Source organism: Coloeus monedula, assembly GCF_965178545.1.
Source record: "Coloeus monedula genome assembly, chromosome: 12".
Taxonomy (NCBI): domain Eukaryota; kingdom Metazoa; phylum Chordata; class Aves; order Passeriformes; family Corvidae; genus Coloeus; species Coloeus monedula.
In genome coordinates, this window is record NC_138792.1 from 4322234 (window position 1) to 4348723 (window position 26490).

Consider the following 26490-nt stretch of genomic DNA (forward strand, 5'->3'; position numbering starts at 1 on the left):
CATTACATCTGAGTATACAGCATCTGGTAGATGAGAGACAGGAAAAGGCAGATAACAACCCAGCCACTGCGAAGCTCTGCAGCCCTTCTCTTCCCCAGCAGCAGGCGCAGCCAGGCCCCTGGAGGGATGGCTCCTGCCTTGGGGAGGGTTCAGTGCCCAGTGGGATGTGAGTCCTTGGGCTGGCACTGCGTCTTCCTGGCCCTGCAGCCATCAGTACTCCTGCTGAGTGTCGCAGCCAAGGAACTCTATTCGCAGGGCAATGTGGTTGTGCCACTGGCGGGGGTGTATCCTCACAAAGCGGGCAAAGAGAGGGGACTCCAGGGTATTCGTCACTGTGCTCTGATGGTCTTGGTTTGCCTTGAAAATCTGGAGAGGAGAGAGAAACCAGGGATGCGCTTTCCTCTGCTGGCACAGTGAGGACAGGATCAACCCAGACAAACACCCCTTGGAATGCTTTAAGGAAGGAAAAAGCACAGCCTGGCTCACTGCTCTTGGAAAGAAATCCTGTGAACATGTTTGCTGCCAAGGGCTGTGCTTGCTGCCCTGGGGGTGGCCGTGGGCTCTGGCCATGGAGCAGCTCTGCCTACCTTCTCCTTGCCATTTTGCAGGACCGGGCTCCAGCGCACGCCATCCTGGCTGATGGACACAGCAAACTCCTTCACAAACATCTGGGTGAAGAGAGCTTTGGCACCTTGGGTTATGATTGCAGTCACCTTCTTGGTTACTTCGAAGTCCACCTGCAGCCACTCTCTGGGGCTGTTGCTCTGGGGAAGGACAGAGTGCCTTCAACCCTCCAGCAGCAATGAGAAAGACACACTCACTGCAGCTGAAGCCAAGCTGGCCCTGCACTTCCCTGTGCTTCACCTGCCCTACCAGGCATCTGGTGGGAGCTGCTGGGTGCTAAAGCAGTGTGGCAGTGGGTGGGCAGCTCGCACAGTGCCTGTGGCTGCACACGCTTCCCACATAGCCCTGACCAGGACATCCCTGCTTGGATCCCAGCTGCCTGCCTGGTATCTCCTTGCACCTTTGGCTACCTTTGGCCTCCAGGCATTGGTCCTGCCCTGAAGGTTCAGGCGGGCCAGGGCGGGTGTCCAGCTGGAGAAGATGTTGGCACTGTAGGAGGATGCAGAGATGTGCTGGTCAGGAATCCTCCTGTTCTCCATTCCTAAGGGCATGGAGCAGCCTGGAAGAGAGGAGCAATGCTTGTCATGGGGTAGAACAGACCCATCATGGAGATGCCTTCTGCCTGCTCACTGCTCCAGCTGCCCTCGATGCCTTTTCCCTGGTTACAGGTTCTCCTGTCCCTTGCTGCAGTGTCATGGTCCCTGTACTGCTTGGGGCCCCTGTGTGCAGCATGGCTCTGGCCAAACTATTCCCACCTTCTTTTCCCCCTCGAGATTTTATCTAAGAGGAATGTGAAGAATTTATGTTGTAAGGAGACATCAGAAGAACTTGTCTCCAGGGAAAGGACAAGAATACCTGGCAGGGAGACACCCTGCATATGTATGATCAGGTGTGCCTGTGCACAGCAGCTTCAGAGCCAGCTGGCAGGTTTGGGGCATGGGCTGACAGCACATCCACTGCTGCTTTCAGCTGCTGCAGAGCAGGTGTGCAAAGCCAGAGAAAGGATCCCAGGGTACCATTTCCTCAGGTTGCACTGTTGATCAGAGCCATCTCACCTTCAACTGGCAAAACCAGAGTAAAAGCCAATGGCATCTGTCTCTGCTTGTTCCCTGCTCCCACAGGCTGAGGCAGCAGCTCCCCATTTATCATCTTAGCTGCTGCTGGAAGTTTCCTGTGCTTCAGTAAAAAAGTGATGGGGAGAGCTGACCCCAGGCTCTCCCTCTGGTACTGTTATCTCTAAGACCACAATGAGACTTTCCAGCTTTGCTCCCTCAACACCTCAGTGCCATCTCCAACTCCCTCCTTCCCTCTCCGAAAGTGCCTGGGAGTCCTGGCACGCATGGAGCTGGCACTTAGCACCCCAGCAGATCAGAGCCCAGTTTGGGTGCTCGGTATCTGTGGGTGGGACGCACTGTTGAGGTCGCAGCCGAGGAGCTCCATGCGCAGCGTTGGCCGGATGTTGTAGTGGGTGGGGTGGACGCGGAGGTACCGGGCTACTATCGGGGGGTTGAACCGGTTTTCTTTCACCCCAGTTGCATCCACATTCCCAAAAAACAGCTGCAGGAAAAAGGAGGGAAAGAATTGTTGTACCAGTGGAAAGAGAGATAGACAGGACAAGGATTACTGGGGAGAAAATGTTCCTGTCTGGCACTTCTGTATCTTATCACTATCCTTACAAAAATGGCAGCTCAGGAGAATGATTTGAGATGTGATTCAGGCCAAAGAAGTGTGAGTGGGCCACTGAGAAAGAGAAAAAGAAACTTAGTGTCTGTGCAAATTAACTTGGTTTTATATTTTCGCCAAACAAGGGTGAGAAAAAGAAGGAAACAAAAGTCAGTCCTCAAACATTTGAACCTGGGAAAAGTTGTAGCCACAGCTGGTACAATGGAGGCTTTTCTGGATACTGTTCTCCCAGTGGATTGATCAGCTTATGCATATTTAGGTTGTGGGTTTTTTCTAGTGACTATAGATTCTCCAAATCATCTGCGTCTGCACATTATTTTTAGAAAGGCAAATTTGCCTTTGGGGTCAAAAAAGATGTACAGGTAAAATCTTATGCCTAGCTCTAAGTAAAATGCAACATAACATTAAGAGGTGGCTCTCACAGCCACCTGGGATGGTGGAAAGAGGTAGCTGAGACAATTCAAAATGAGACAGATGGACACAGACAGCAAGTCCCTTGCAGATCTGTGATTCAGTCACTGGGCACTGAATGGTCTCTGTTCCTGCCCTAATCCCAGGGGCTCAGGAGATCTCTGCCTTGTGTACAGAGCTCCCCAGCCCTCATCACCCCAGGACACCCCCTTCTGGGAGGGCACTCTCCTCAAGACCCTTCACCTTACCATCTGGGTGCTCGTGGCATTTCCCTTGTATGTCTTCCACCTTCGCCCATCAAGGCTGTAGAACACAACAAACTGGGAGATGTAGAAGCTGGAGAACTTTTGTCGGGCCCCTTGGGTTTTTATGCCATGAATAATCGTGGGATGCAAAAGATCCACCTGAGGATGAAAGCCAGGAATTCACTTCTGATGGAAAACCCAAGCCATGCTCAGGAAATGCCCTGTGAACTCGTGAACTCACTTCCTCGTGACATAATTGAGCACTGGTTATGAAAGTAATTAAAACAGTTGTTCATAAGAGTGCAAGTCAGGCAACAGCTGGGAGAGGGCAGGGGAAAGCTGTTGGAGAGGTGACCTCTGCTTCCTTGGTCTTTGGGAGATTTTTGCACAATGCAGTGCTGCAGCTGGACCATCAAGTGATTCTTCTGCTGCACTGAGGATGGGTATGGGGGTCAGGCCAGCAGCAGCCTGACCAGAGCAGCTGCCATTAGGATCTTAGTGCTCCCCTCTCAGAGGGAAGAGGGAAACAGCAGATGTGGTGGGGAAGCACTGCCCATCCATGAGCCCTTCTGCACGAGCATGACCTTGCAATGCCCCCAGTGGTGCCTCCAGACACAAGGCCCCTCTTACCTGGATCCAGGCGTTGCTGCGGTCAGTGCTCCAAGCATTGATGGAGCCACTGTTGTCCAGCCTGGCCAGATAAGGAGCCCACTGCCCTGCAAGGAGAAAGCACAGACACGAGGGTGCTGCTGGCCCTTGGTGCTGCCTAAGGTGGATCCACAGGACTGGGCCTGAGGATCACCCTGGGGTTTAGAAGTCACACACAGGGTGGCAGAGCACTGGCACGGTGGGCCAGCCATGTGGGGAGGCTCCAGGTCCTGAGTAGGATGCTGACAGGGGCATGGATGAAGGACTCTACCAGAGGCCCAGTGCAGCAGAACTTGGGGCAGGCAAACACATGAGTTTCGCTGGCTGAAGCTGCCCCGACCCCACCTGCCCTCCAGCTACTCACCATACTGCCCGGAGGCTGTGATCTGAGAGTCTGCAATGCTGCCTGAAGCCATACCCAGGGCATTCCGGCAGTCTGCAGGGAACAGGGGAGGGCAAAAAACAGGGAGAGTTGGTTAGATAACAAAAGTCTAGGCTGGGTAGCAGCCTTCAGGCTCAGGGAGGTTTTCAAGCCTCCAGGCTTGTTTCTCTCACACCAAGGGATGGGTTTCAGAGGCTTCCACATCCATCCCTGAATTTTAGGGGTGCTGGAAGTCCTTGCTTCCACCCCCCATGTCAAAAGCAGAGAGTTTCCAGCATCAGACACAGCAGCCTCTTGCCAAACTCCTTTCCCTGAGTCCATGACCTCTCATTCCCATGTCCTAATGTCCCAGCAGTGCTGACAAGTGTCTCCTTCTTATACCCATATCTTGCTCCTGGGCCTTTTTGTTGCTGGCCAGCATCTTTTGAAAACAAATATCACATTGCTAAAGGAAAGTCTACCTGACACCCCTGTCTCTCTTTGTCTCTCTTCTGAGAGCACAGGGATGTTTGTCTCTTATAATAACCATTATTATTAGCGACTTGTCACACCTTGGCATCTCCACTGTGTGTCAAATGCTCCTGGGGAAAATGCAAATTTGAAATCTCAAGCAGATATTTAACTTACGGCAATGTTTTCTGGCTGACATTTAATATTCTTTTAGAAACAGGAGAGAGACTGTCACAGTGTGATAAAATACTGCTCTCCCATTCCACTTCCCCAATGTTTACTCATGGTCAGTTAGAAACGTTCTGGGGTGGAAACAGAGGTTTACTGTGGATTTTGCAGTTGCTCTTGGAGCTATTTCTATCAGACCAACCTGTAGTCAGGCAGCATCACTCACTGCCTCCTGTCATCGCTCTGTGCCTCAGTTTACCTCCTGACATATGGCTAGGCAGCTGGGCACTGTACCTTACTGACAGCATGGGCAGGGACCAGCCCATGCATGCACTTGCTTGGGTAAGTGCATTTTATGGAAGGTCCAGGGACCCTCAGATTTGGAAAACAAGAGCTCTTGGAGTAAATATTTGCAGGCCAATGAAGCTGGTCTCCCAGCCTTCACCCCAGCTGTGTCCCTGACTCTGTATTCTCTTCTGGGCTGTGCAGGGTGGCAAGGGCTGGAGTAGTGACCTTCATTCAGAGTGAAAACCCAAAAGATCCCATTTGGGTCACCCCAAGAGAAATGCTGAGAGATCTGGGGGAGGAAGCTCAAATACACGCTGGTTGTGGCTGTGGCCCAGGTGTGTCAGGGCACAAAGAGATCACTCACTCAGGTCATACACGAGGAAGAGGGCACTCATCCCAGCCTGCTGGTGCTCTCCCACTTTGCACTCCACCCTCCAGATCCCAGCGTGTGAGGGCCACATCTCCACTGTCCCGAAGACACCTGGCCAGGAACAGAGGGCAGAGCAGAGAGGAGTTACTGCCTGTAATGGGATGCCACTGTGCCAAGTGCTGTGCAACCACAGGCACAGAATATTCCAGATCCACTCCCCTCTGTGGTATTCCTCCACAGGAACTTCCTAAGGGCACAAACATGAAGCCCTGGCAGAGGGGGTGCACAGTGCCTGCGCTGCATCTCACCAGGATAAAGGTTGTAGACTCCCATGCGATACTCCTGGCTAGTCCGGACGTTGAACAGCTGCCCATGGAAGTGGACAGAGTGGATGTCCTCAGTGCTGCCCATGTTCAGGAGGTGCCATCGGACCCGTTGCTGCTGGGCCATCACCAGCCCGGGCAGGGTGTCACTCACATAGCCGTTGATGGCTGGGAAAGGCAGGTGTCAGGAGGAGCTCGAGGCTCTGGGGTATTTCCATCCTGGTATAGGTTGTGGGATGGAAAGGGCAAGGGCAAGGGTCCTCACCATGGAACGAATGGTTTCTCTTAAAGTCAGGGTTGTCCTGCTGGATCTGGCAGGGAAGGCGGCAGTTCCTCTTCACGTTCTCCGGGAAGTACCAGCTTTTGGTCTCGTCAAAGATGGTGAAGAGCAGGGAGAACTCCTGCACAGCCAGCTGCCTCCTGGAAATGTAGCTCAGCACCCCATGGTTGCAGATGATCAGTGGCCCAATGAGGCCTGAGTGCAGGTCCTTCTCCTGCCAGGGAGCCAGGAAATAAGGGTTTGCCTCCGAGCAGGAGGCAGCGCTGACGCCGGCAAGAGGCCCAGCAGAGAGAAAAGCGGTGAACCCATGTGCGTCCCTGGCCTGGCTTCCACTCTGGGCCACGTGCAGGGAGGGAAGGACATGTTGGGTTCATTGGGGCATCCCCACTCTGCCCTGAGCTAGGAAAGGCTGAGCAGCAAGTGTTTGCATGTGCTTTCAAGAGACGTGGTGTCTGTCTGTCTGACTGTCTGACAGTCCCTACTGCATTGGACCCAGGGGCCAAATCCAGCCAGATTGGGCAGAGGGGTAAGGAACCACAAAATGCTGATTTCCTGCAAGTGTCATAAGCTGGAACAACTGGGGGAAGTGGGGGGAAAGGGAAGGGAAGGGAAGGGAAGGGAAGGGAAGGGAAGGGAAGGGAAGGGAAGGGAAGGGAAGGGAAGGGAAGGGAAGGGAAGGGAAGGGAAGGGAAGGGATGTGTTCATCATTGTATTAGACACCTGAGAATCTACACAGCCCCAGGCTGCTTTCAGCACAACACCACAGGAAATTCCTTGACCTCACAGCCAGGACCCAGGCATGCTGCCCACCTCTCCTTCCTGGGATGCCCCATGGAGGCTCCCACCTACCAGGTCCACGTTGGAGAAATAAGCCCAGGCCTTGCAGTCGAACTCCTGCATGGTGGGTGCCATCTGGGGCAGGACTTTCCAGGAGTATTTGCGGTGGCCACCGGGAGGCACCGCCCCGCCCTGCGGCGTTGTGCCCTGTATCTCCTCGTAGGCTGTCAGTGTGGAGTGGAAGGAGAAGGGTCGTGAGGCCAGGTTCTTGAACGTCACCTGCCCGAGAGGGAAAGCAAAGTGGAATGTGGAAGGGAGCGATGCTGACAGTGCTCTGGACCCTGGTGGTGGGTCCAGCCAGCTGGTGGGAAGGATGTCCCTGGTTCCCAGACCTCCAGCTGGTCTCCCTGCAGTGGCCAACCCCTGCTGAACCACAAGCTGTGGCTGTGCAGTGCAATCTCTGGTGGAAAGCACATCCTGGGTTCATGTCAGCAGGATGAGGCCCTTTTCCTGCTCAGTAGAAGCAAGGTCAGTTACACTACTGCCTCTGGAGCCCAAAGGTGCTCAATCCATCCTGGCGAAGATTTCTGTGAAAACTGGGCAACTTCTCCAGGGACACAAGTCCTGAGCCTTTCACGTTCTTCTCAGGTGGGTGTTGAAGGACCTTTGGTGGTGTGGAAAGCTGAAGCCTGCCCTCATACAGAGCACCTAAAAGAGCTGTACTGAGCCCTGCTTAGCTCACTAGCCTTTTTGCAATCCCTTGACCCAAAAGACTCCCCATGGAGCCCAGGAGCTGATCAGGCCATGCTGTTGCAGGGGTTGGGTCTGTCTCAGGTCCAGGGCTTTGCATCTGAACACTCTGAGGTTCCTGCTGGCCTATTCCTCCAGCCACTGAGGTCCCTCTGAATGGTGGCTCTGCCTCCCAGTCTGGTGCCATTCACATGCCAACAGGGTAGCTCCTGCCCCCAAGCCCTGAGGGTTAACCCATGGGCACTGCAGAGCCTGCAGCCCACCTCAGCACTCCCTCTGGCTGAACTCCAACAACAACGGGGGGATTTATGGTTTTACATTAAATGGGAGCTTTCTACTCACCATGATGACATCTTGAACTTCTGCCCTGATGTAGGGCCCGAGGATGCCCAGGTGTTCATCCAGCTCTCTCCGCTGCACCGGCTGCGTGAAAGAATCATCCAAGTACTCTCGGAAAACCACCTTGCGGTACTGCCAGGAATGCTTCCTCCTGCTTCTTTGGGGGTCCCTGGGGGGGGGATGCCAGTTAGGTAAGTGTCCCATAGTGAGAGCAGCCATGGCAGGGTTGTTACAGGACAAGGGGATACAGAGCCAGAGGATCCCTGACGCACTTGCAAGGAAGCTCAAAGTTTCTGGAGGTTCAAACCCCACCAGGGTAGAGGGGAGAAGCTGGGAGCATCCTTCCCCTGGGCTGCTCAGCTGGGTTGTACCAGCACAGAACCGTGATCCTGCCTGCCAGGACATGCCATCTTGTACATCATGCCATGCTGTGCAGTGCAGGAGGAATACATGCAGGACAATCACACTTACGTTGCTTTTAGGAAGTGCTGGGGTCTCTGGTCCCCATATTCCCACATCACCTCCACTGCTGCAATGAAGTATTGCCGTATCTCCCCCTGGAAGGAGCGCGGGTCGTGCTCCTCTTCCCCATAGATGTCAAAATCCTCCATGGTCTGCTCTGTGTCACTGTACTCATCATAGTCTGGGTTGGCAGTCTTTGAGGGGCTGGAATGTGTCCCGTTGTTCAGGGCCTGTTCCTCCCTGTGTCCTTGAATGTGGCTCCTCTCCCCAGATGTGCTGTTCCTTTTCCCATCCTCTTTGGGCTCTCCTAGGCCCTGGCCCTCTCTCTTCCCTGTTTCTCTGAGGACATCTTCCCTGCCGAGCACCTGACATCCATGAGGAGTATCTTGCACATACTGTGATGGTTTTTCAGTGCTGTTGTTGTTGTGAGGGGGACTTGGAGACAGTGAACAGTTCTCTCTGATGGTGGATTTCAGAGGCATTTCTTCTGGGCTTTGTGCAGACATTCTCCCAAGCACATAGTCCTCTGTGGCATTGGCCTTGGGCTGCTGAGGCTCAGGACTGAACCGACCCAGCTGCTCCACAGCGTTCGTCTCCTCCTCCATCTGGCTTCTCCCCAGAGCTTGCTCGCTCCCAGGAGCCCCCCACACCACAGCTCTGCCTGGCTGCAGCTCGGCCAAAGCTGGGCTCTGCAAGCCCCTGGTGTTCACCACAGCCCCCAGGGAGACTGGGTCCCAGTTTGAGGCCAGGTCTGCAGCCCCAGCAGTGACCTGCCTTTCCGAGCTGCTCGCTGCTGCTGCTGCTGGTCTTGTCCCCAGTGCTCCCTGTGTGGGGAGGGAGCGTGTGCTGCGCTGAGCTTCCTCACTGCTGCCCTGTACACCCCTGTCTGTGCTCAGCCTCCCCTCAGGATACATCTCATCAGCCTGTACAGCATCCCTGCCTGGGTGCAGCCTCCTCTCAACCATGTTGGATTTTTCTTCCAGGCTTTGCAGGGCCACCATCACTTCAGGCAAGGTGTTGCTTGATACCAAGGACCTCTTTTTGAAGCGAGTGATGCAAAAAGGGGAATGAGGTCTACACGCCTTTGGGGCTTCCTTATTCACTGCTGTCTCAAGGGGCTGGCTGGCCAGGTCCTGCTCTGCTGTCTTACCATCAGAGAGGGGCTTCCTGCTGCTGGTGTTAGGAAGATCCAAACCTCTGCTCTCCAGTGACCTGGCTTCTTTACGTTTCCAGTCAGGGCCACTCAGGCTTCTGGCTGTAACTCTGTGTCTCGGGAACTGCTCAGAGCTCTTTAAGAAACCATTTGGGAATGGCCTGGTGTCATTGGTCACAACATTCAATTCAGAAAAGGCAATACTGTCCAGCTCTGCTAATTCCTTAGCATCCTGAAACACTTCTTTCAAGATTACTTCATCCCTCTCTTCTGTCATTATGTAGCTGGATGGCTCAAGGTCATTGGTGTCTGCAAAGGTGCTGTCTAGAAGGCTGGTGCCTTTGGCAAGTCCAGTGGCTTGTTCTGTGCCACTTTTTGCAGGCAAGGAGTTATTCTCATCTATGAAGATTTCTCCTTGTACAGGTTTGTCTGACAAAGAAACATTTTGCTCTTCAAAAGTTTTGTAAAAGCCTTGTGAAACCACTTTGTGAGGCCTTGTTTCCAGCCTAGCATCTAGGTCATTTGATGAATAATTGCTCTCTATGGCGTGACTGTGAACCACAGCATGAGAAGTCCTATTACCTTCTGTCTCATCTGGAGATGCAGAAGGATTGTTCAATGTGGAGGAAGAGTTGTGATCAATACTTAAAGAAGGTGCTGTACTGATTTTCCCCTCTGACTCATACAGGTTAAAGGATATTTTATCAGCCCCTTTTAGCAACGTGTCCTCATTATCCTGTGAAGACACATCTTGAAGCACCAGGCTGTGCTCCAGATCATTCTGGTGAATTGAGCTCCTGTTCTCCTGAAGAGGGGCTTTGCCAGCAGCATAAGCAATGGAGTCCCACAAGCTTGTTGCATGAATAGTTGTCTTTTGAGGCTCTGCTTCCAGGTTCTCTATCCTACCACCAGAGTGGACTGTCATTCCTTTCACTGGCCCCTGCACCTCTGGGATTTTTGTCACTTTCATTCCTGCCAGAGAATCTCCTGGAGCTGCCGGGGTTTGGTGCAGCCATTGCTGATCATCTTCTGAGCTCACAGTACCATGGACACTCTCCAGGTGTTCTCCATGTGGGATTGCTCCAAACCCTTCATCCTGGCTGATGATTTTTGATAATTCTTCGTCTTCCAGGAAGGACTCATAGGACACTGGCTCATCGTTTGTCTCTGGCAGAGAAGACATGGAAATATCATGTGGATTTGGTATTTTTCCTAAAAATGTTGATGCGCCATTGGAAGAGGGATCAGAAATCCTGCTGTTGTTCAGGACAGCCCCATGTTCTGTCAGGCACAATCTTGTCTTCTCTGTCTCGTTTCTGGAAGAGGTGATGTTGTTCAGTTGCTCATTCACACACGACCTCTTTCTTTTAGAGAAGCCCCTGGGTTGGAATTCAAAGGCAACCTCCTCCCCATCAGAATACACATAATCTTCCCCATCAGGGTATTGCTCATACTGGCACTTCAAGACTGTGAACTTGGCATGCATCCCTCGGTCTCTGAAATCAGGATTTAGGCACCCCAGCATCCAGACACCTGTCTCAAGAGAGGGCAAAAGGACACCATGAGCCCACTTCAGTGGGAAATTGGAAGAGATGTCATTCCCATGGTGCTCCCTTGCTAATGCAACCTATATTTTGTGGTTCATGGTAGTGATTCCATGCTTTCATAGTCCCTAGAGTGTCTTACAGCCAGACCCACAGTGTTGTTGACAACATCAGAGCCTGGCATGCACCATCAACAGGGCTGGTGTTTCCTGGCAGAGGAAGCTGCTACACACACCTGTGAGGCCCCAAGTATGGCTTGGTGAGAGCAGTTAATGCAGTGAGAACCCACAGAGCCTCCAGCAGCAGCAATCACCATAAGCCACCTCCAAAGACATCCTGGTGCTGTCAAACACACCTCTCTCCCAAAGACAGTCACCACATCTCTCCCACTGAAGGAGAAAGAAAGGAAAGGCTGCCTCTCACATCCCCAGCCAGTGTGTTTGCTCCCAGCAGCGAGGGTGAGATGTGTGATTTCTGGGCTCTGCTGCTGGAGGGAGCTGCCACCTGCTGCCGGCTGAGCTGCTGCTCTGAGCAGCAGGCAGGAATCCAAGCTCAAACGGATGTGAGGCTTGGCTGGGTTGTAGAAAGCTTCCTGGGATGTCTAGAAACGCTGACAGCCTGGCTCAGGGTGCAGTGCTCATGACCATTATATCACAACCACAGGGTAAATCCTGTGTCTCCTCTATGAGTGAGGAAATGGTTTGACAGCACTGCTTTTTTTATGGAAAAAGTGCTGAGTGGGAGGAAATATAACTGAACTCTGAAGCAAATCTTTTCTAGGACTTCTCTCTGGCTGCGGTTTCTGTCCTTGCAAAAGTCTGGATATAAATGGCATGACCAGCAGCTGAACCCACATCAGGGACAGCACTGCCACTCCCCTTGACCTCCGAGCTTGGAGCCAAGATTGCAAATGTCCACCAGGCTCATGTTACTGCAGCCAGCTTACTGGTTTGGCAGCATGTGTGACCTTAACACACCCTACTAATGAAGTAAAATACAGTAATTCAATTTATTCGATTTAAGCTTTGAAAGATGTAACCACTGCTTCTCACTTTGCTGTTCCAGCAGGCTGTGCATCCCTTTGCTCTCAGAGCTGTCAAAAGGAATTGGGCACCAGAGAACTGGCTGGAGGTGCTCACTGATCTCTGCTGGGCTGCCAAGACCATGGTTTACAGAATAGCCCATGTTACTAACCTGGCTTTTCCAAACTCATGATGACTGTTTCTCCAGAAAATGGGAAAAGAGTGAGCACGTCCTCAAAGACCATGTTGCGCTTGAAGGTGTTTCCAGAGAAGAAGATGGAGAGGAAATCTGTTTGGGCCCCAACACTCAGGACATACCAGTACACAACGTCGTTCAGGCAGAGTTTTGTTTGGAGGTTGTCAAATACAAAGCCATTAATAGCTGGAAGAGGGCAGGGGTGAAACATTTCAAGACCAAATTCTCCCCATGGCTGCTGAGCTGCTGCATATCCCCTGCTCCTTCCCTGGGGCAGGGATGAGCCTGTGTCTGCTGGGGCTTTGCAGGGAGCCCCTGGCTGAGTACTCACTGTGCATCACATTGGAGGCATAAAACTGGGGGTCCTGGGTATCCACATGGGCTGCATCAGAGCAGAACCTCTTGATGTTCTCCTCCAGGTACCAGCTGTGGTTCTCATCAAAGACCGAAAACAGCACCAACTTCATGTTGTCTGACATTATCTGGAAAAGAGAGGGAAGAAATGATTCCTGGTCTGATCAGAGCACCCCTGGTACCCAGGGTAGCAGTCAGGTCTCAGTCTGGGTGCATGGAGAAGGTTACTGCTATTTCACAGGAGTTAAGGTGCAGATTTGGGGAAAAGAGAGCATGCAAGGGCAGGTGGGGAAGGCAGAGGCATTAGGACTGCTGGTAGGTTTGAAGAAAACAGGACAGACAAACTTGGTTTTACCTAAATATTTCACTCACCACAGTTACTCCAGCCTTTCAGCCTAGAAGCTGAGGCAGCAAAGACCCACCTGATTTCCCCTCTGATCCATGGACTTCTTGGAGCAGATGAGGAGGGGCCCAATCAGGCCTGAGGCTGTGTCTCGGACTGGATCGATGGAGCTGTAGTAGAAACGGGTGAGGCAGCGAGGATCTGCCTGTGTGGGGCCATCCTCAGTGGTGAGAATCCAGCTGTAGGTGAATGACTGCCCAGGGGGGATAGGAATATCCTTCACATCTTTCTCTGGCAACACACAACCCAAGAGCAGACCAGTTATATCTGGGCTCTTCCCACAAGGGATGATCCCACTTTTTAAAAGAGCTCAGAAAGGTTTCCTGACCACACAAGCTGCAGAGGGAACCACCCATGCCCATGCCAGGATCCTGGTGGGATGTGGGACAGCCTTGCACAAGTCATGGTCCAGGGAGTACAATAACAAGGGGTGAAAGCAGTTCTGGGGAAGAAATCTGGGGAAAAAAAACAACCCCAGAGCAAAACCTACAAATCTGCAAGAGGGAGTGTCTAAATAATGATGAACCCTCACATGAATGCAGGCCAGAGGGAGCCCAGGGAATGAGGGCTGTAAATAAACTGCAAACACAGGCAGGATCACCAGGATGGTTCCTGCCTCATCAGAAAGCAGAGGCCTCCAGGATGGACCAACTAACATGGTCCCAGCTCCCTGGTTGTGAATGCCCCTTCTCCCAGTCATGACTGGGGCCTTCCCTAAAGACAGGGTTATATGGCACCAATGGGAACATGAAAATGGAATCATCATAATACCTGGAACTGCAGAGCATAGGTGCTTGCATGATTGGACAACCGGTCTTACCACAAGCTGCAGAAAACTCTCCTGGCCTAGAAAAAGGCAGTGGCCAGGTGATATCCCAAGTTCTCATAGCCTACCTTACCTTTTGAGGGTCTCATGGCATGGTAGGGCCTGACGCTGGTGAGGCCATGAGGGTAGATGTTGTAGGGTCGTCTGGCCAGATTCCTGAACACAATCTGAAATGAGGACAGGCAGCAAGAATGTTTGGTGCTTTCTGATCACTGTAAACCCTTGAAGCTGCTCTCAGTGTCCTTGCAGAAAAGGAAACACTGGACAGCAGTGCCCTGGGGTTGGCTACCTGCCACTGATCAACAGGAGGGACGTAGATATGTCTGGGACCACAAAGTCACAATACAAAAACTACAACTTCTCTGTGATGAGTCTCTACTGTCCATTAATCTGGGAGGTGTCTGTTTTAAGGAGGGCATGAAAATATCAGATTTATTAAAGAGAAAGTTGCTGTCTTTAGTCTTACTTTACATATGAGTCAGAAGAGGTCCATCAATCCAGGCCTCAGAGGACCAGGACATTAAGTATGCACAGCAGTCAAGAGTTTTAAAGTGCTCCCCACTTCACTGCATGAAGCCCTTCCTTTATTTCTCTAAATAGCTCTGTCACATGCCCACAGCTGCACAGGGAAGCCCAGGGAGGGAGCAGAAACGTGAAGCTGCTGGAAACCATCCCATTCCTCCCAGCTGCAAAGAAGTCAAGTGGTCAGGAGAGGCACTTCAGGAGACAAAAGCGAAAGTCCCCAGTGCTGTGAGGTAACAGCGAACAGATGGAGACGAGCAGAGGATGACAGGACACCCCTGCCTCAGAGGAAGGTGCTGGATGTCATGTGTCATGTATTAACTCACACAGTTCCTAAGACACCTGCAATGAAGTCAAATCAGAGGGACTGGGCCATATCCTGTGCATCTCACTGAGAGTATTTACCTTAAGCTGCCAGTAACATCTGCCTTTCTGGTGAACTTTGGACATTGCCAAACATGAGAGGGCACCTCAATGACTTCTGTCAGACCTTAGCCACAAACCAAGAGCTGTTAGTAGGAACCGCACCAAGCTATGAACTTGCCCCTTACACTGGAAAGAGACATTTCTCTTACCTTAAACTGATCTCCAACCTCCCCCTTGATGACAGGCCCCAGGATTCCCTTGTCCTGTTGGTTGGACACCTTGCGCTTCTTGAAGGCTGCATCCTCATATTCCACAAACACCACTTTCTTATACTTTGAACCAATCCGCTGCGGGCCAGGCTCCAGGTACAGCCTTGTCATGTTTCTGCAGACAAAGGCAGAGAAAGAGCAAATGGCCACATGCAGGACACTGTGAGAAACAGAGCAAGACCTTCCATCATCCAAGGACCTGGCTGATGGCTGAGAACGTCAGCAGGAGTTGTTGTCTGCTCAGAAGGGACGGATTCCAGAGGCCTTGGTGACAGAGAGACAGATGCCCTGCAGACAAATGTCTCTGCAGGGCATTTGGTAAAATGGAGCAAAGCCGGGTCCTGCCTTCCCATGGCCTCCCCAAGACCATCCTTGTCCTGCATCCATACTGTCAGTCTTAATAAGGAAGAACAAAACTGTCCAGGCTGTGCGGAATGAAAATCAGTTTCTGGGGAAAAGGGGAAGAGCTGGCAGGGCTGCCTTGAGGAGCAGGTCATGAGCACTTGTGCCCACTCTCACCTGTCCAGAGACACTGGCTTCACAGGCGCATAGTCCCAGTCCATTTCCTCAGCTGCAATGTAGTAAGTCCAGGTCACAGGCCTGTCTTTGGCAAAAGAGCGCACTTGGATCACGTGGTAAGTTTCCTCATCTTCCTCAGGGTAATCCATGTCCTCTGGCTCGTTTGACAGCTTCCCCATCTTCAGCAGGCGTTGCTCAGGACACTCCTCCACCTTCACAAAGGCCTCCATGCCAGCTGGGTTCAGACAAGCCAGGCAGAAAGAGTCACATTGATGAGCCAGTACAGGCAGGCACTCCCCCAGGCCCTGCCTGGGAGAAATATTCTCCACTACTGTTCCCATCAAATGGGCCAACATGGATCAACCCATGCCCTCTGGTATGGGCCAGACTGCAGGTGGATGCAACACTAGGGAGCAGGAGGGGCCTTGGAGCTGCAGCACTGCACAGAACCCTGAGCCCAGGCCATCCCCTGAACTGCTTTTCCCCCGAGCTCTTGGAGAATAAGGTTACCTTGCTGATGGGACGGTATCTGGCAGAACATCCGAAACCAGCCAGCTGTTCCTGGCATGGTCTGGGCTGTGAGATATGTGGCAGGGGAGATTTCTAGGCTGCTGAGACGGTGGCTTCTCACCAGGAATGTGTGGCCTTCAAAGAAGATGGAGTGGACTTCTGGCCCAGAGCCCAACCCAATCACATGCCAGTGGACCTGCTTCTTGAGGCAGAGTGTGAGACCTGCCAGGAGACAAGGAAAGCACCCAGGAGTCAGCACTGTGTCCAACCCATGTCCCCACTCTTGGTGCCATAGACTCAGAGTCTGACACATGCTGGTAGAGTCCCATGCCCCACAAGATGCTGGCTTCAAGCTGGAGAAATCACACATGAATGTGGACTGTCTGAGCAAAACAGAGGCACAGGTCACATCATCCCCCTGAGACAAGACTAGATTTACAGACTTGGGGGACTTTGGGAGGGTTGCTGGTAGGAGCTCCCAGTGGGACGCAGTGGCAAAAGAGAGAGATGTGCTCCTTGACTCTGTAAATAGAGAAACTGGGCACTGAAAAAAGGAGAATCATCTGTCTGATCACAACACTGGAAAGCCTGATACTAAAACATTGAATCTGGAGCAGAGTTCCAGCACGTCCTCAGCAGTAGCTGAAATACCACAAAGGGCAGAGAGGGGTCACCAGGATTATTTGAGTGCTGGAGAAAATTCCTTCCTCAGAAACACTCGAAGAGCTCAGTGTGCTTAGGAAATGGGAAAGCACTTGACTGCATTGTAAAAATATTTTCCTGAGGAGAAACTGATATGTGCTGAAGGGCTCTGTAATCTAGCAGGGAAGTGAATAACAAGTTCCTGGAAGCTGAAGACAAACAAAGTAAAATACAGAATCAAGCGCTTGTTTTTGGCACTGAGTGCAGAGGTGACTGGAACAGATCCCAGGGGCCTGGGAGGAAACTGGGTGGAGGTTCCATCCTGAGGCCCTCAGCTCTCCATTTTCAGCTCTCCATCAGACACCTCTCAGGCCAGGTCCTGCATCTAGGGAGGGAGATGCTGAGTGGAGGTGGATAACTTCTCCAGGGAAAACCCACTGTGCAGACACAGTGGTTGACCATGAGGTTTCCTCAGTTCTTAAGCTCTATGAACCCATCAGGACAGGGAATTTAGGGGAGTTCTGCTTTTGCCTTTCACTGGAGACTGGCCAGACACAAGTGGGAGGTTTTAGGATGTGGTTCACCAAACCTGCTGGTGGTAATGACTCTCCTGACAGTGCTTCCCAGTTTGCCTTGGAGATTCCTCACTCTTGGGCAGCTCTGGATCTTTTCCCAAGAGAACACCAGAAAATAGCAACTTTTGTGTTTGCTGAGACCAAACACAGCCTTTTCTTTTGCCCTTCTGAAGAAGAGAAGTCTGAGAGAAGACCTTATCACTCTAGAACTACATGGAAGGAGGCTGTAATGAAGTGGGGGGTCAGTCTCTTCTCCCAAGCAGCAAGGGAGGAAGTAGCAACAGTGCTGTAGAAACAAGAGGAAACAGCCTCAAATTGCACCAGGGAAGTTTATGTCAGATATTGGGAAAAATTTCTTTGCTGAAAGGGCTGTCAAACACTGGAACAGGCTCCCCAGGTACTCAAAACACTTGTATATGTGACACTCAGGGACATGGCTTAGTGGTAGACTTGGCAGTGTTAAGTTTACAGCTGGACTTGATGATCTTAGGGGTCTTTTCCAACTTAAATGATTCCATGGTTCTATTCCCAAAATCCTATAAAGGTGTTTTAGTGAGAGGTAAATGCTACCTCCAGCCTTGTTCACAGGGCTACGAAAGAAAAAATTCTGCTACCAGCACTATTCCTGGAGACCTCCAATGAACCCAGCTGCACTTGGCAACACAGAGAGCTGGAAACAGATCCTGCCCTGCTGTAAATGGGCAAGGCAGATCAATGAGCTGAGATGTAGTAGTCCCTCAGGGGTGAACACAGCCTAACAGTTCCATCACCTGGAAACTCCTCTTGATCTCTTTTCTCACATCCCTTCACGAGTTTACAGACCTGGCTCCACCCCTAGCAGCTCCCATACCCCCCATCCCTGTCCCTGTCCCACCAGGACTCACCAGGCAGTGAGCCATTGATGTAGCCATTGATGGTGTGCAGCTCTGTCCTGTTGTGAGCCTGGGGCTGAGCAGCTGCTGGGGAACCCTGCTCAGAGTACCAGCTTTTTCCTGTGGACAGAGGAGGGAGCAGTCAGCTTTCACTTGAGAGCATTTCAAAGCAAGAGTAAACCTTCCCAGGGAGGTTGGATGTGTGGTGCCTGTGGAAATCCAGGGCACACCTGCCCATGGCTCTGCATAGGCGTGGGGGTGACCACCACACATGACAGGGAATGACTCCCCTCTTCAGCCTGTGTGATGGGAACAAGGCCACGGCATGGAATGGCAGAGCTGGAGGGGCTGCAAGCTCCCTGAACCTGGGGAAGAGAAGGAGGGGCAGTACTGCACCAGGAGCACATTGGATGTAGAGGCTGTACATAGCTCAAATCCTTGGGAGGGGGTGTGGGTGCTGAGCAGCTGTGCTCACACCATGGCCAAAGCAAACATCCTGGACCAGGCTGAACACAGGGGCTGACACCTGTCAGTCAGTAATTACCTTCATCAAACACTGCGAAGAGCAGCACAAACTCTTTCTGCGGGCCCTCATTCCCATCACTTGCCAGGGTCCCTGCAAGATGCAATAAGATGGATTTCTTTGAAGGTCAGCAAGCACCACCCAGAGAATTCCCTTTGTGCTCTTCAAGAACTGATAAACCAAGGCCAGGCTGTGGTTTGCTTTTGTCACGTCTCACAATTGCAACAGCCCTGCTTCCAACCTTGCAGTCCCCAAAAGTCCACGGCTGAGAGGCAGCTGCCCCCAGAAGGCATCAAAAGGTCAGTTTGTACTGCCTTCCCTTAGACTTCACTCAGTGGAGAAATTACTCCTGGTGAGTCACTGGAGCCTGCAGACAGTGCTCAGTCATTTCCAGTGACTATAGGGGGGTCTGGACAACTACCTCCAGGATATGTCTCAGCCAGGGATGACCAAACTTGCCCCAGTCACACCTCCTTGTACCTTGTGCCATCAGGATTTCAGGACTGAACCCCAGGAGCACTTCCATTGAGCACAGCTTACTAACTCCACTGCCATGCTCAGCCTCAGGAAGGCATCTGTGATTATTCTGCTTTTCAATTAATGGTTGCATGTTGTCTGTCCCCACCCTGTGCTGTCCTTACCAGGTCGGCACACGAGCAGGGCTCCAATCAAACCAGAGTTGATGTCCTTCACACTGTTGGTGTTGGAGGAGTAGGAGTGGGTCAGGCACTCTGCATCGTCATCCGTCGGGCCCTGGTTTTCCTGGATTTCCCAGACATATGTATGTGTCTTCCCAGGATCCACCCTGTCCCCCTCCTTCTCTGACTGGCTGGTCTCATCCTCATACCCTGCTCCTAAAACCAAAGAAATGGCCAGATGTCACTAAAGGTTCATCCCCAGCACACTGTGGGTACAGAAACGCGCCTTCCTCCAACCCAGAACACAGCCCCTCTCCATCCCAGGGGAGCGAGTCCCACAGGCAGTGACAGGTCTCAGGGCAGTAGCAGAGCTGTCCCAGACTCACTTGTTGGGCTGTGCACCCACCACCTGCCCTGAGGCTGGACAGAAGATTCTTCCTTGCCCTAAGTATCCAACCTTAGGTTTAACCTGTGTATCACCTCTGTAACAGATACAGATTTGCTCTGCGCTGTTTGCTCAGCTCATTTCTGAGCTGGGCACAGTCATGTTGCTCCCCCAGGCTAGGCCATCTCTGTGACCATCTGTCCTTGCAGAGGGACATGAATAGCAGGGTGAGGGAGGGACACACACCTGGCAGGCAGGTGGCAGAGCAGGAGGTGCTACACAAGGACTTGCAGCACCTGAGTTGCCCAACTCACCTTCTGACGCCTTCCAGTAGGACACCCCGACAGCATGGAGGCTGTACGGGCGGGAGGCCAGGTTTTTGAATGTGATGACCACTGTGTCATAGACTTCTGCTCGGATGGTGGGGCCCAGAAGACCTGAAGGGGATAAGACAACAAGGTCAGGCAGCTGGGGTCAGGTAGCTCACACCCTGCCAGGAGCCCCAAAGGGTCCTGACTTTCCTCCTGCACAGTTTGTGGCTGTCCCTCATGCAGCACGGCAGCATCAACTGCATCAGCTCCAGCAAGGCTCTCTGCCTCCCCAGGAGCTCTGCCATGCCGGGATCCACCCAGGTGCTTTCCTGCTCCTGGCTGAAGAGCAGCCAGCACCCAACACAGGAGGAGTTTGATGTCTTGTCGAGGATTTCTAGAGCTCCCCACACGGAAGGTGCTTCTTACCCATCCACGCTGGCTTGAGCTTGGGCTGTATGAATGAGCCATCAGGGTACTCCACGAAAACAGCTTTCCTGTACCGGGGAGGGACACCAGCTGGGGGGGGACGTGGGCGTGCATGCCCCGAAATGCTGCAGGAGGAAGGAAAAGCCAAGGCTGATTGCACAGACCCATCCATGCACAGGCAACAACCATCCTCTTCCTCCCCTTCCCACCAGCTTGCTTCCTGGAGCCCCAGGGATTGCTCACCCTGCTGTGTCCTTTGGATTTCCTGACAGCTCCCAGGTATGAGTGGGAATGTTTTGCTCAGCATACAGATGACAACAGGGCATGATTAGTGTTGTGGTGTTAGTCATGGTGGAAGAAGACACAAGGCCATACCCAGCTGCAGCTGGGACAGGGCACAGCAGCAGGCATTGCTGTCAGTCTCCTGCCTCATGCCTTGTCCAGCTTCATGTTCCCCTGGCAGCAGAGACACAGAGCACTGGCAGTGCCATGGTGAGCTCTGCCCTGCAGCCACCCCAACCCCAGCACCTTCAGGTGTGGCAAACACATCACATCATGTGTAACCCTCCCCAGCTCCCCCCAGGAAAGAGACTGTAGGGCTGCTGGCAGGTCGTGGCAGTTTGCTTTGTGTCTGAGCAATGGCCCCACATTTGTTTCTTTTCTGCCCAAAATGGGATTTACACTTCACAGCAGGAAGATAAAGGAGCCTTGAATGTATTTCACACCCCACTTGTCTCTGCTGGCCACTTTCTATCTGTAAGAAGCTTAACAAATTCATTTTCCAAGAAGGAATCCAGCACATTTATCAGGATAACACAGGGATGATTTTCTTCAAGGATTTTAGAGGCTGACTTGTCAGCCCCAGGACTAAGACCATTTCCAGTAACCAGACAGACTGTTTCCAGCCTTGTTTTGTTTGGAGCAAAAGCCAGGTGGTATTTTCTTCCACTTAAGAAGCAGGGAAGGTTGCTCTCCTGCTCTGACTAAGCCTTCATTCGAGCAGCGTTTCTCTTTGCAACTCTTCCTCAAGTGGAAGAGGAAGGAGACAGAGTGACTCAAATTTGGGAAAAGCAATGCACACTCACCCCCACAACACTGGCTGGAAGCCACCTGCAGCTGGAGGATGCTGTGGGGAGAGCAAGGTCCACTCTCCTCGGGGGCAGAGCAGGATGGGAGCCCATGAAAACCCCACAGGTACCCAGCTCCTGTCTCTCCCACCACAGCCATAACCCCACGTCCAGGCTGGCAGGAAGCTCCCAGCAGACATGGCCCCGGTGAGCAGTGCCACTGCATTCAGCTGACTTTGCCCAATGAACCACTGTCATTCCTGGCAGTGGGGTGAGCCCCAGCTTTGCTCTCCAGGGTGTCCCCACACTGGGAGGTAGATGAGCTGCAGGGCTGCTGGCACTCGGCTGTCCACTATCAGCAAGCTGTGCCTTAATCTCTAGCTCACAGAAAGCCCAGATTTGAGAATGCAGCCCTTAGATATGAGTATCTGGTCCTGCTAATTCTGAAGTAAACAAGGCAGAAATCCTCTGGAGCCAGGGGGATTTTGCTGGCATGCAGGGGCATGGCCAGGAGGGGACTTAGTGACAACAGAGCTCAGTGCCGGGTCCCAGTGCTAGCAGAGCAGAGCCCACAGGAGACAAGAAGGCGGTGTTCAGCCCAGGGATGTCTGATGAAAGTGCTTCTGGCCAGTCCTCTGTACTTGGGGTCCCCGTGAACTTCCTTCCCCCAGGGCAACTGAAGCTGAGGCAGGCCGATAAGTTTCTGGCACCTTGGATCAGCATTGTTAGCCACACTATCTGTTCATCTCTTGGAGCTGCGAGACATCCTGCACTGCCAAAGCACTCAGACATGGGCTGCTGCTACGTGTCCACTAGCCCCAAGTCAGAGCTGAGATCCCTGGGGCCATTGCAGGATGTGCTGGTCCTGGCTCTGACCCTTCTGGTGGGGCTGTGTTTGGAAGGAAGAGAAACTGAAATCATGGGGAAGGTGTGAGCAGCTCTGATCCGGTGTGTTGTAGCCCATTAATTTGACAGAGCTTTCTACAAACATGCCAGAGAAACCCCTGGATACGTACAAGGGGTTTGGAGATCCTGCCTGGAGATGCACCTTTGGGAGCTGCCATGAGATGCTGGTACCCTGAAGGAGAATGTGTGAAGCAGAAGGCACCACACACACATAGGTCAGAGACAACCCAGCTCCAGGGGCAGCTCTGCCTGCCATGCTTTCCTGGCTCCTTCTCCCAAGCCTGGCTGTTTTCCTGTGCCTTCCTCTGTTGCACGGAACTGGGCTGAAGTTGCAGGGCCATGGGAAAGGCATCATCATTCAGCTGGGAACAGCCAGGACAAGCAAGCCCTGGTACTCATCACAGCTTCTCCAGGAGCTGCGCTGCCCAGGAGTTCTCTGCCTCTCCAGGCTGGAGCACACCAGTCCCTCTGAGAAAGCCAACGTTGTCTTCCCCCATTTTAGAGAAGGACAAGTGACCTCACACTGCCTGCCAATGCCCCGCTCATCCCCAGGCACAGTCAGGTCCCTGAGTCACTCCAGGGTCAGAAATAGTGCCCATAAAACCAGTGCTGAAATGGAAAGCCACAGGGTTGAATTAACAGTGAGTGAAGTCATCATCTCTACTGTAGCCTAATGGATCTGAGGGCAACATCAGTGAAAGTAGGACAGGGGGGATTAGTAAAATGGGGGTGCTGGATGCAATTTTCCTACTGAAGTAACCAAAAGAGGAAAACCCAACATAACTGAGATACGGTGACTACAGCAGCTAGTCAGGCTGACCTGGGTCATCCCTAGAGCCTGACTTCCAGGGTCTGACCACAGCTCCCTGCTGCTCAAGCCACTGTGAGGCTGAGATGGGGTCATGGGCTGATATTGCCTCAGCAGAAAGTCTGGGGAAGGGGATATGGAAACAGGGCAGAGGGAATGGGCACGTCTTGATCCACAGGGGCTGCAGCCATCCAGCTCCACTCTCCATGCCAACCTCAGAACATTCACGACCATGCACATCCAAGCCAGCTGTGTCTTCGGGCAACACCAACCTGATGCCTGAGCAATGCAACTCCCATTTTGCCTTCCTACTCCAAAGTACACGGGCAAAACCACCATGCCTTCCTCCTTTTTGTCACTGTGCATGAACACCATTCTTTGCCCAAACACTACAAATTATTTTCATTTCCTTAAGGAAAAATTTCAGCTCCGGCAATGTAATGTACACAAAGATATCAATAACTAAAAGTGGATTTTACCAGGGGCAGACACAGTGGAAAGCCTTTGCTGCTCTGAATTATGTCAAGGGGCACAGCCAACTTTCCTCTGCAGTGCCCAGGGGGTCACAGGTGCTCATCCCCCCTCATATTTCCCCAAAGCCCCCAGGATGCAGAGCAGAAGAGAAAACACAGGCTGGAAAATCATGGCTCCTAGCACAGACTTTAAAGGGTCATAGGCAAGTGGCATTAAGGTAAAACAGTGCAGAACAGTGGTGCAGAGCAGGTATGCATCTCTCTCTCAATTCCACCTGTCTCTCATCAGGGGTTGTAATCCCTGTGACTCCCCATCACACCACCCCTTCCCAGCTGTACCAGCAGCTCAGGGCACCCACCTTGCCCGGTTGCCCCCATGTACCTGCCTGCCTGGAGCCAAGCTCACAGTGCCACATGCTCCGGTGGGAGAACACCCAGGGCATGGTTCTAGAATTGCAATAAGAAGAGCTTTACCCTGCAGGGGCTTGCAGCACGGACAGCAGGTCGCTGTGTGTGTAGTCCCAGGCGGTTTCCACTGCAGCGATGTAGTATCTTCTCACTTTGCTGATGCCCTCCTCAACCAGGCAGAAGAGCAGGAGGCTGAACAGGGCTCCCACCAGCACCATGCCTCCTGGCTGTGAGCAGCTCTGACTTCAGGTGGAAAAGTGAAAAGGAAGGAATGAGAAGGGAAAGAGGAAAGAAAAGCCTTTATCTTCTCATCCAGCTGTTGTAATCCACCGGAGATGATGATTTAAAGTCAGCACCCACAGACTCACTGAGAGCGCTGCAGAGTTTCTCAAAGGTATCAGGAGAGGAATTGCTTGAGCAGGTCTGTGCAAAGAGCAGCGTGTGAACGATGGACTCTCCTGCTCTTCCTCTGGCAGTGGCAGGAGGAGAGGAAAAAACAAAAGGAAAGGGAGGGCAAGCACCGCAGTAAGTTCCGCTGCAGGACCCAGCTGGCTCAGTGTCCTGGCTCCTGTCTGGGAGCAAGATGAGGAAAGGGAGGGTTGCAGAGGCAGCAGAATTTAGGTGTGGTCTTTGTCTGGTCTCACCTTCTGTGTCACCTCTGAGAAGGAGAGCGGGTTGCCAAGGATGCAGATATATACATGTGAGGTTATCCGTCCCCAGGATGCCTGCACCCCAAACAGTGATGACTTGGCCACACAACCTTGCCTCAAGCCACATGGGAGGGAGTGGGTTGGGATGATCCCTGGAGTCCCCTTCCCACCAGCTGCTCCTCTTCCAGGGTCCTGCAGTACAGCTCAGAAAAGATGCACTGAAACATTTTTGCAATTTTTTTTTGTTTTACTCACCAATTTTCAGTATCTCTTTTTAAAAGCCCGTGAAATCCCCCTCCCCCCATCAATGCACACACGTGTGCTCAGGCACACACATTGCCACGTGGTTCTCCCTTGGCTCATGAAGGCAGGAAGATGAGGAAGAACGCCCTGCATGGTCCCAGCATCCACTGGATGAGTGAGGTGGGGAAATGTCCCATAAATTATGTTACAGGGCAGCAAGAGTGCAACGGGAGCAGTGACCCCTTTGGTGACAGTCCCAGTGTGTGCAAAAGCATCCTTGTGACAGGTCTTGGTGACTGGGAAACAGAGGGAGGCAGTGGAGATGGTGGAGGGATGGACTTTTGGGGGTCTGTGACACGAATCCTCAGCAGAGGGCAGAAAGTGATTCCCCCACACCACCTACCTTGCTCCTGGGGAGGCAAAGACTGAGTGAAAAACATTTTCTCCAGCTTGTGCACCCACAGTTGGCTCCATGACTAGCCTGGGGCTCTTTTCTTTGTGAGCAACAACTCACCTCACTTTTTCCAGCAAGTATTTTGGGGCAAAGCAAGTGGTGCGTCACATTTGGGGATGCCTCAGGGTGCTTTGCATCCTGCCCTGCTGCAGTGAAGCAGAAGAGTACTCAATACTGGAGGGAAGAGAGTTTTCTGGGAGAGATACAGGAGATCTGGGCTGTGCTTCAGGCACCAGTGTCCCCTGCAGCATGGGTGTGACTTTATTCTAGTCATCCCACCCAGGAATCTCCTGGTGGTGTGAGACAGAATCACAGAATCACACAGAATGAACTAGGTTGGAAAAGACCTTTGAGATCATCAAGTCCAGTCCTGCCTGGAGCTCATCTGCCCATCCCCAAGGGCACTGTCCTCCTGTGCAAATGCGATGGGAAAGCCACGACAGGCTCCTGCCATGGAGACTCCCAGAGAAACATATTTTGCCAGGGCCAAGGACCCACATGCGCACAGAAAGTGCTGGTTGTTTCCCTGAATTGTGCAGTTCCCAGAACAATAACGGACCGGAGCAGATAAAAATTACTCAGAATCATTTGAACCATGTCTAATCTCTTCTGAAACTTTTTGTGTGTGTGTGAGAAAGAATGAGTGATTCTTGACAGCTTCTCAGGAATGCTATCTCAGAAGCAGCAGCCATGCAGAGGGCACTCTCCCTTCCCAGCACCAGGACAAGAGCTGTGCCACACGGCGCAGATCTGGAGGACTGGGCAGGGCCCCTTTCATCAGCACTTCCAAGCTACTGCATCCCAGCAGTGATGGAGCAAAGAGGGGCTGCAGCCCCGTGCAGCTCTCAGATGGGCAAACTCCCAGACAGAGACCCCCAAGGAACAGCAGTGCAGCAGGGCTGATGCCATCAACACCCCTGAGTATCCAGAAAATCCATCCCTGATGGATCTACCCTAGCATCAGAGTAGAAATACTGGCACAGAGGAGGTCCCAAAATTAAGCCTGCTTTCCTCTGCTGGGTTTCCCTGCAGTAAGTGGGTCAGTGGAGCGTTTCTCCTTTCTCTCTTGTTCCTCACATGTCTGAATGAGTCAGGCAGCAGAAGCACTCGCTGGAAGCTCCTGTGGGCTGGTGAGCTCAGCCTGTCCACGGAGGCTGGAAGGTTGTGGTGGTGACAGGAGGGAGACAAAGCCTTTGAGATGGGGAATGGTGTTTTATGCCTGTGC

The 26490-nt window shown here is 52.4% G+C and overlaps 1 protein-coding gene across 2 annotated transcripts; it reads right to left on the reverse strand.

Moving 5' to 3' along the window:
- F8 (coagulation factor VIII) lies at window positions 1-24684 on the reverse strand. 2 transcript variants are annotated; one of them, XM_082289219.1, is made up of 27 exons: window positions 24563-24684; window positions 23985-24161; window positions 20257-20381; window positions 19834-19956; window positions 19138-19350; window positions 18518-18589; window positions 17986-18093; window positions 15885-16106; window positions 15375-15609; window positions 14796-14970; window positions 13772-13865; window positions 12892-13103; window positions 12447-12597; window positions 12092-12301; window positions 8210-10886; window positions 7742-7907; window positions 6722-6928; window positions 5858-6086; window positions 5578-5760; window positions 5264-5380; window positions 3976-4047; window positions 3594-3679; window positions 2967-3122; window positions 2037-2181; window positions 1035-1183; window positions 588-764; window positions 1-366 (listed from the first exon to the last, which is right to left on the reverse strand). In XM_082289219.1, exons 2-27 carry the CDS (start codon window positions 24134-24136, stop codon window positions 211-213), a joined length of 6612 nt encoding a protein of 2203 aa, XP_082145345.1. In that variant the 5' UTR covers window positions 24137-24161; window positions 24563-24684; the 3' UTR covers window positions 1-210. The 2 variants fall into 2 exon arrangements, with proteins under 2 accessions (XP_082145345.1, XP_082145344.1); XM_082289218.1 differs by lacking the exon at window positions 24563-24684 and adding an exon at window positions 24287-24469.
- Between the last annotated feature and the right edge of the window lie 1806 nt (window positions 24685-26490).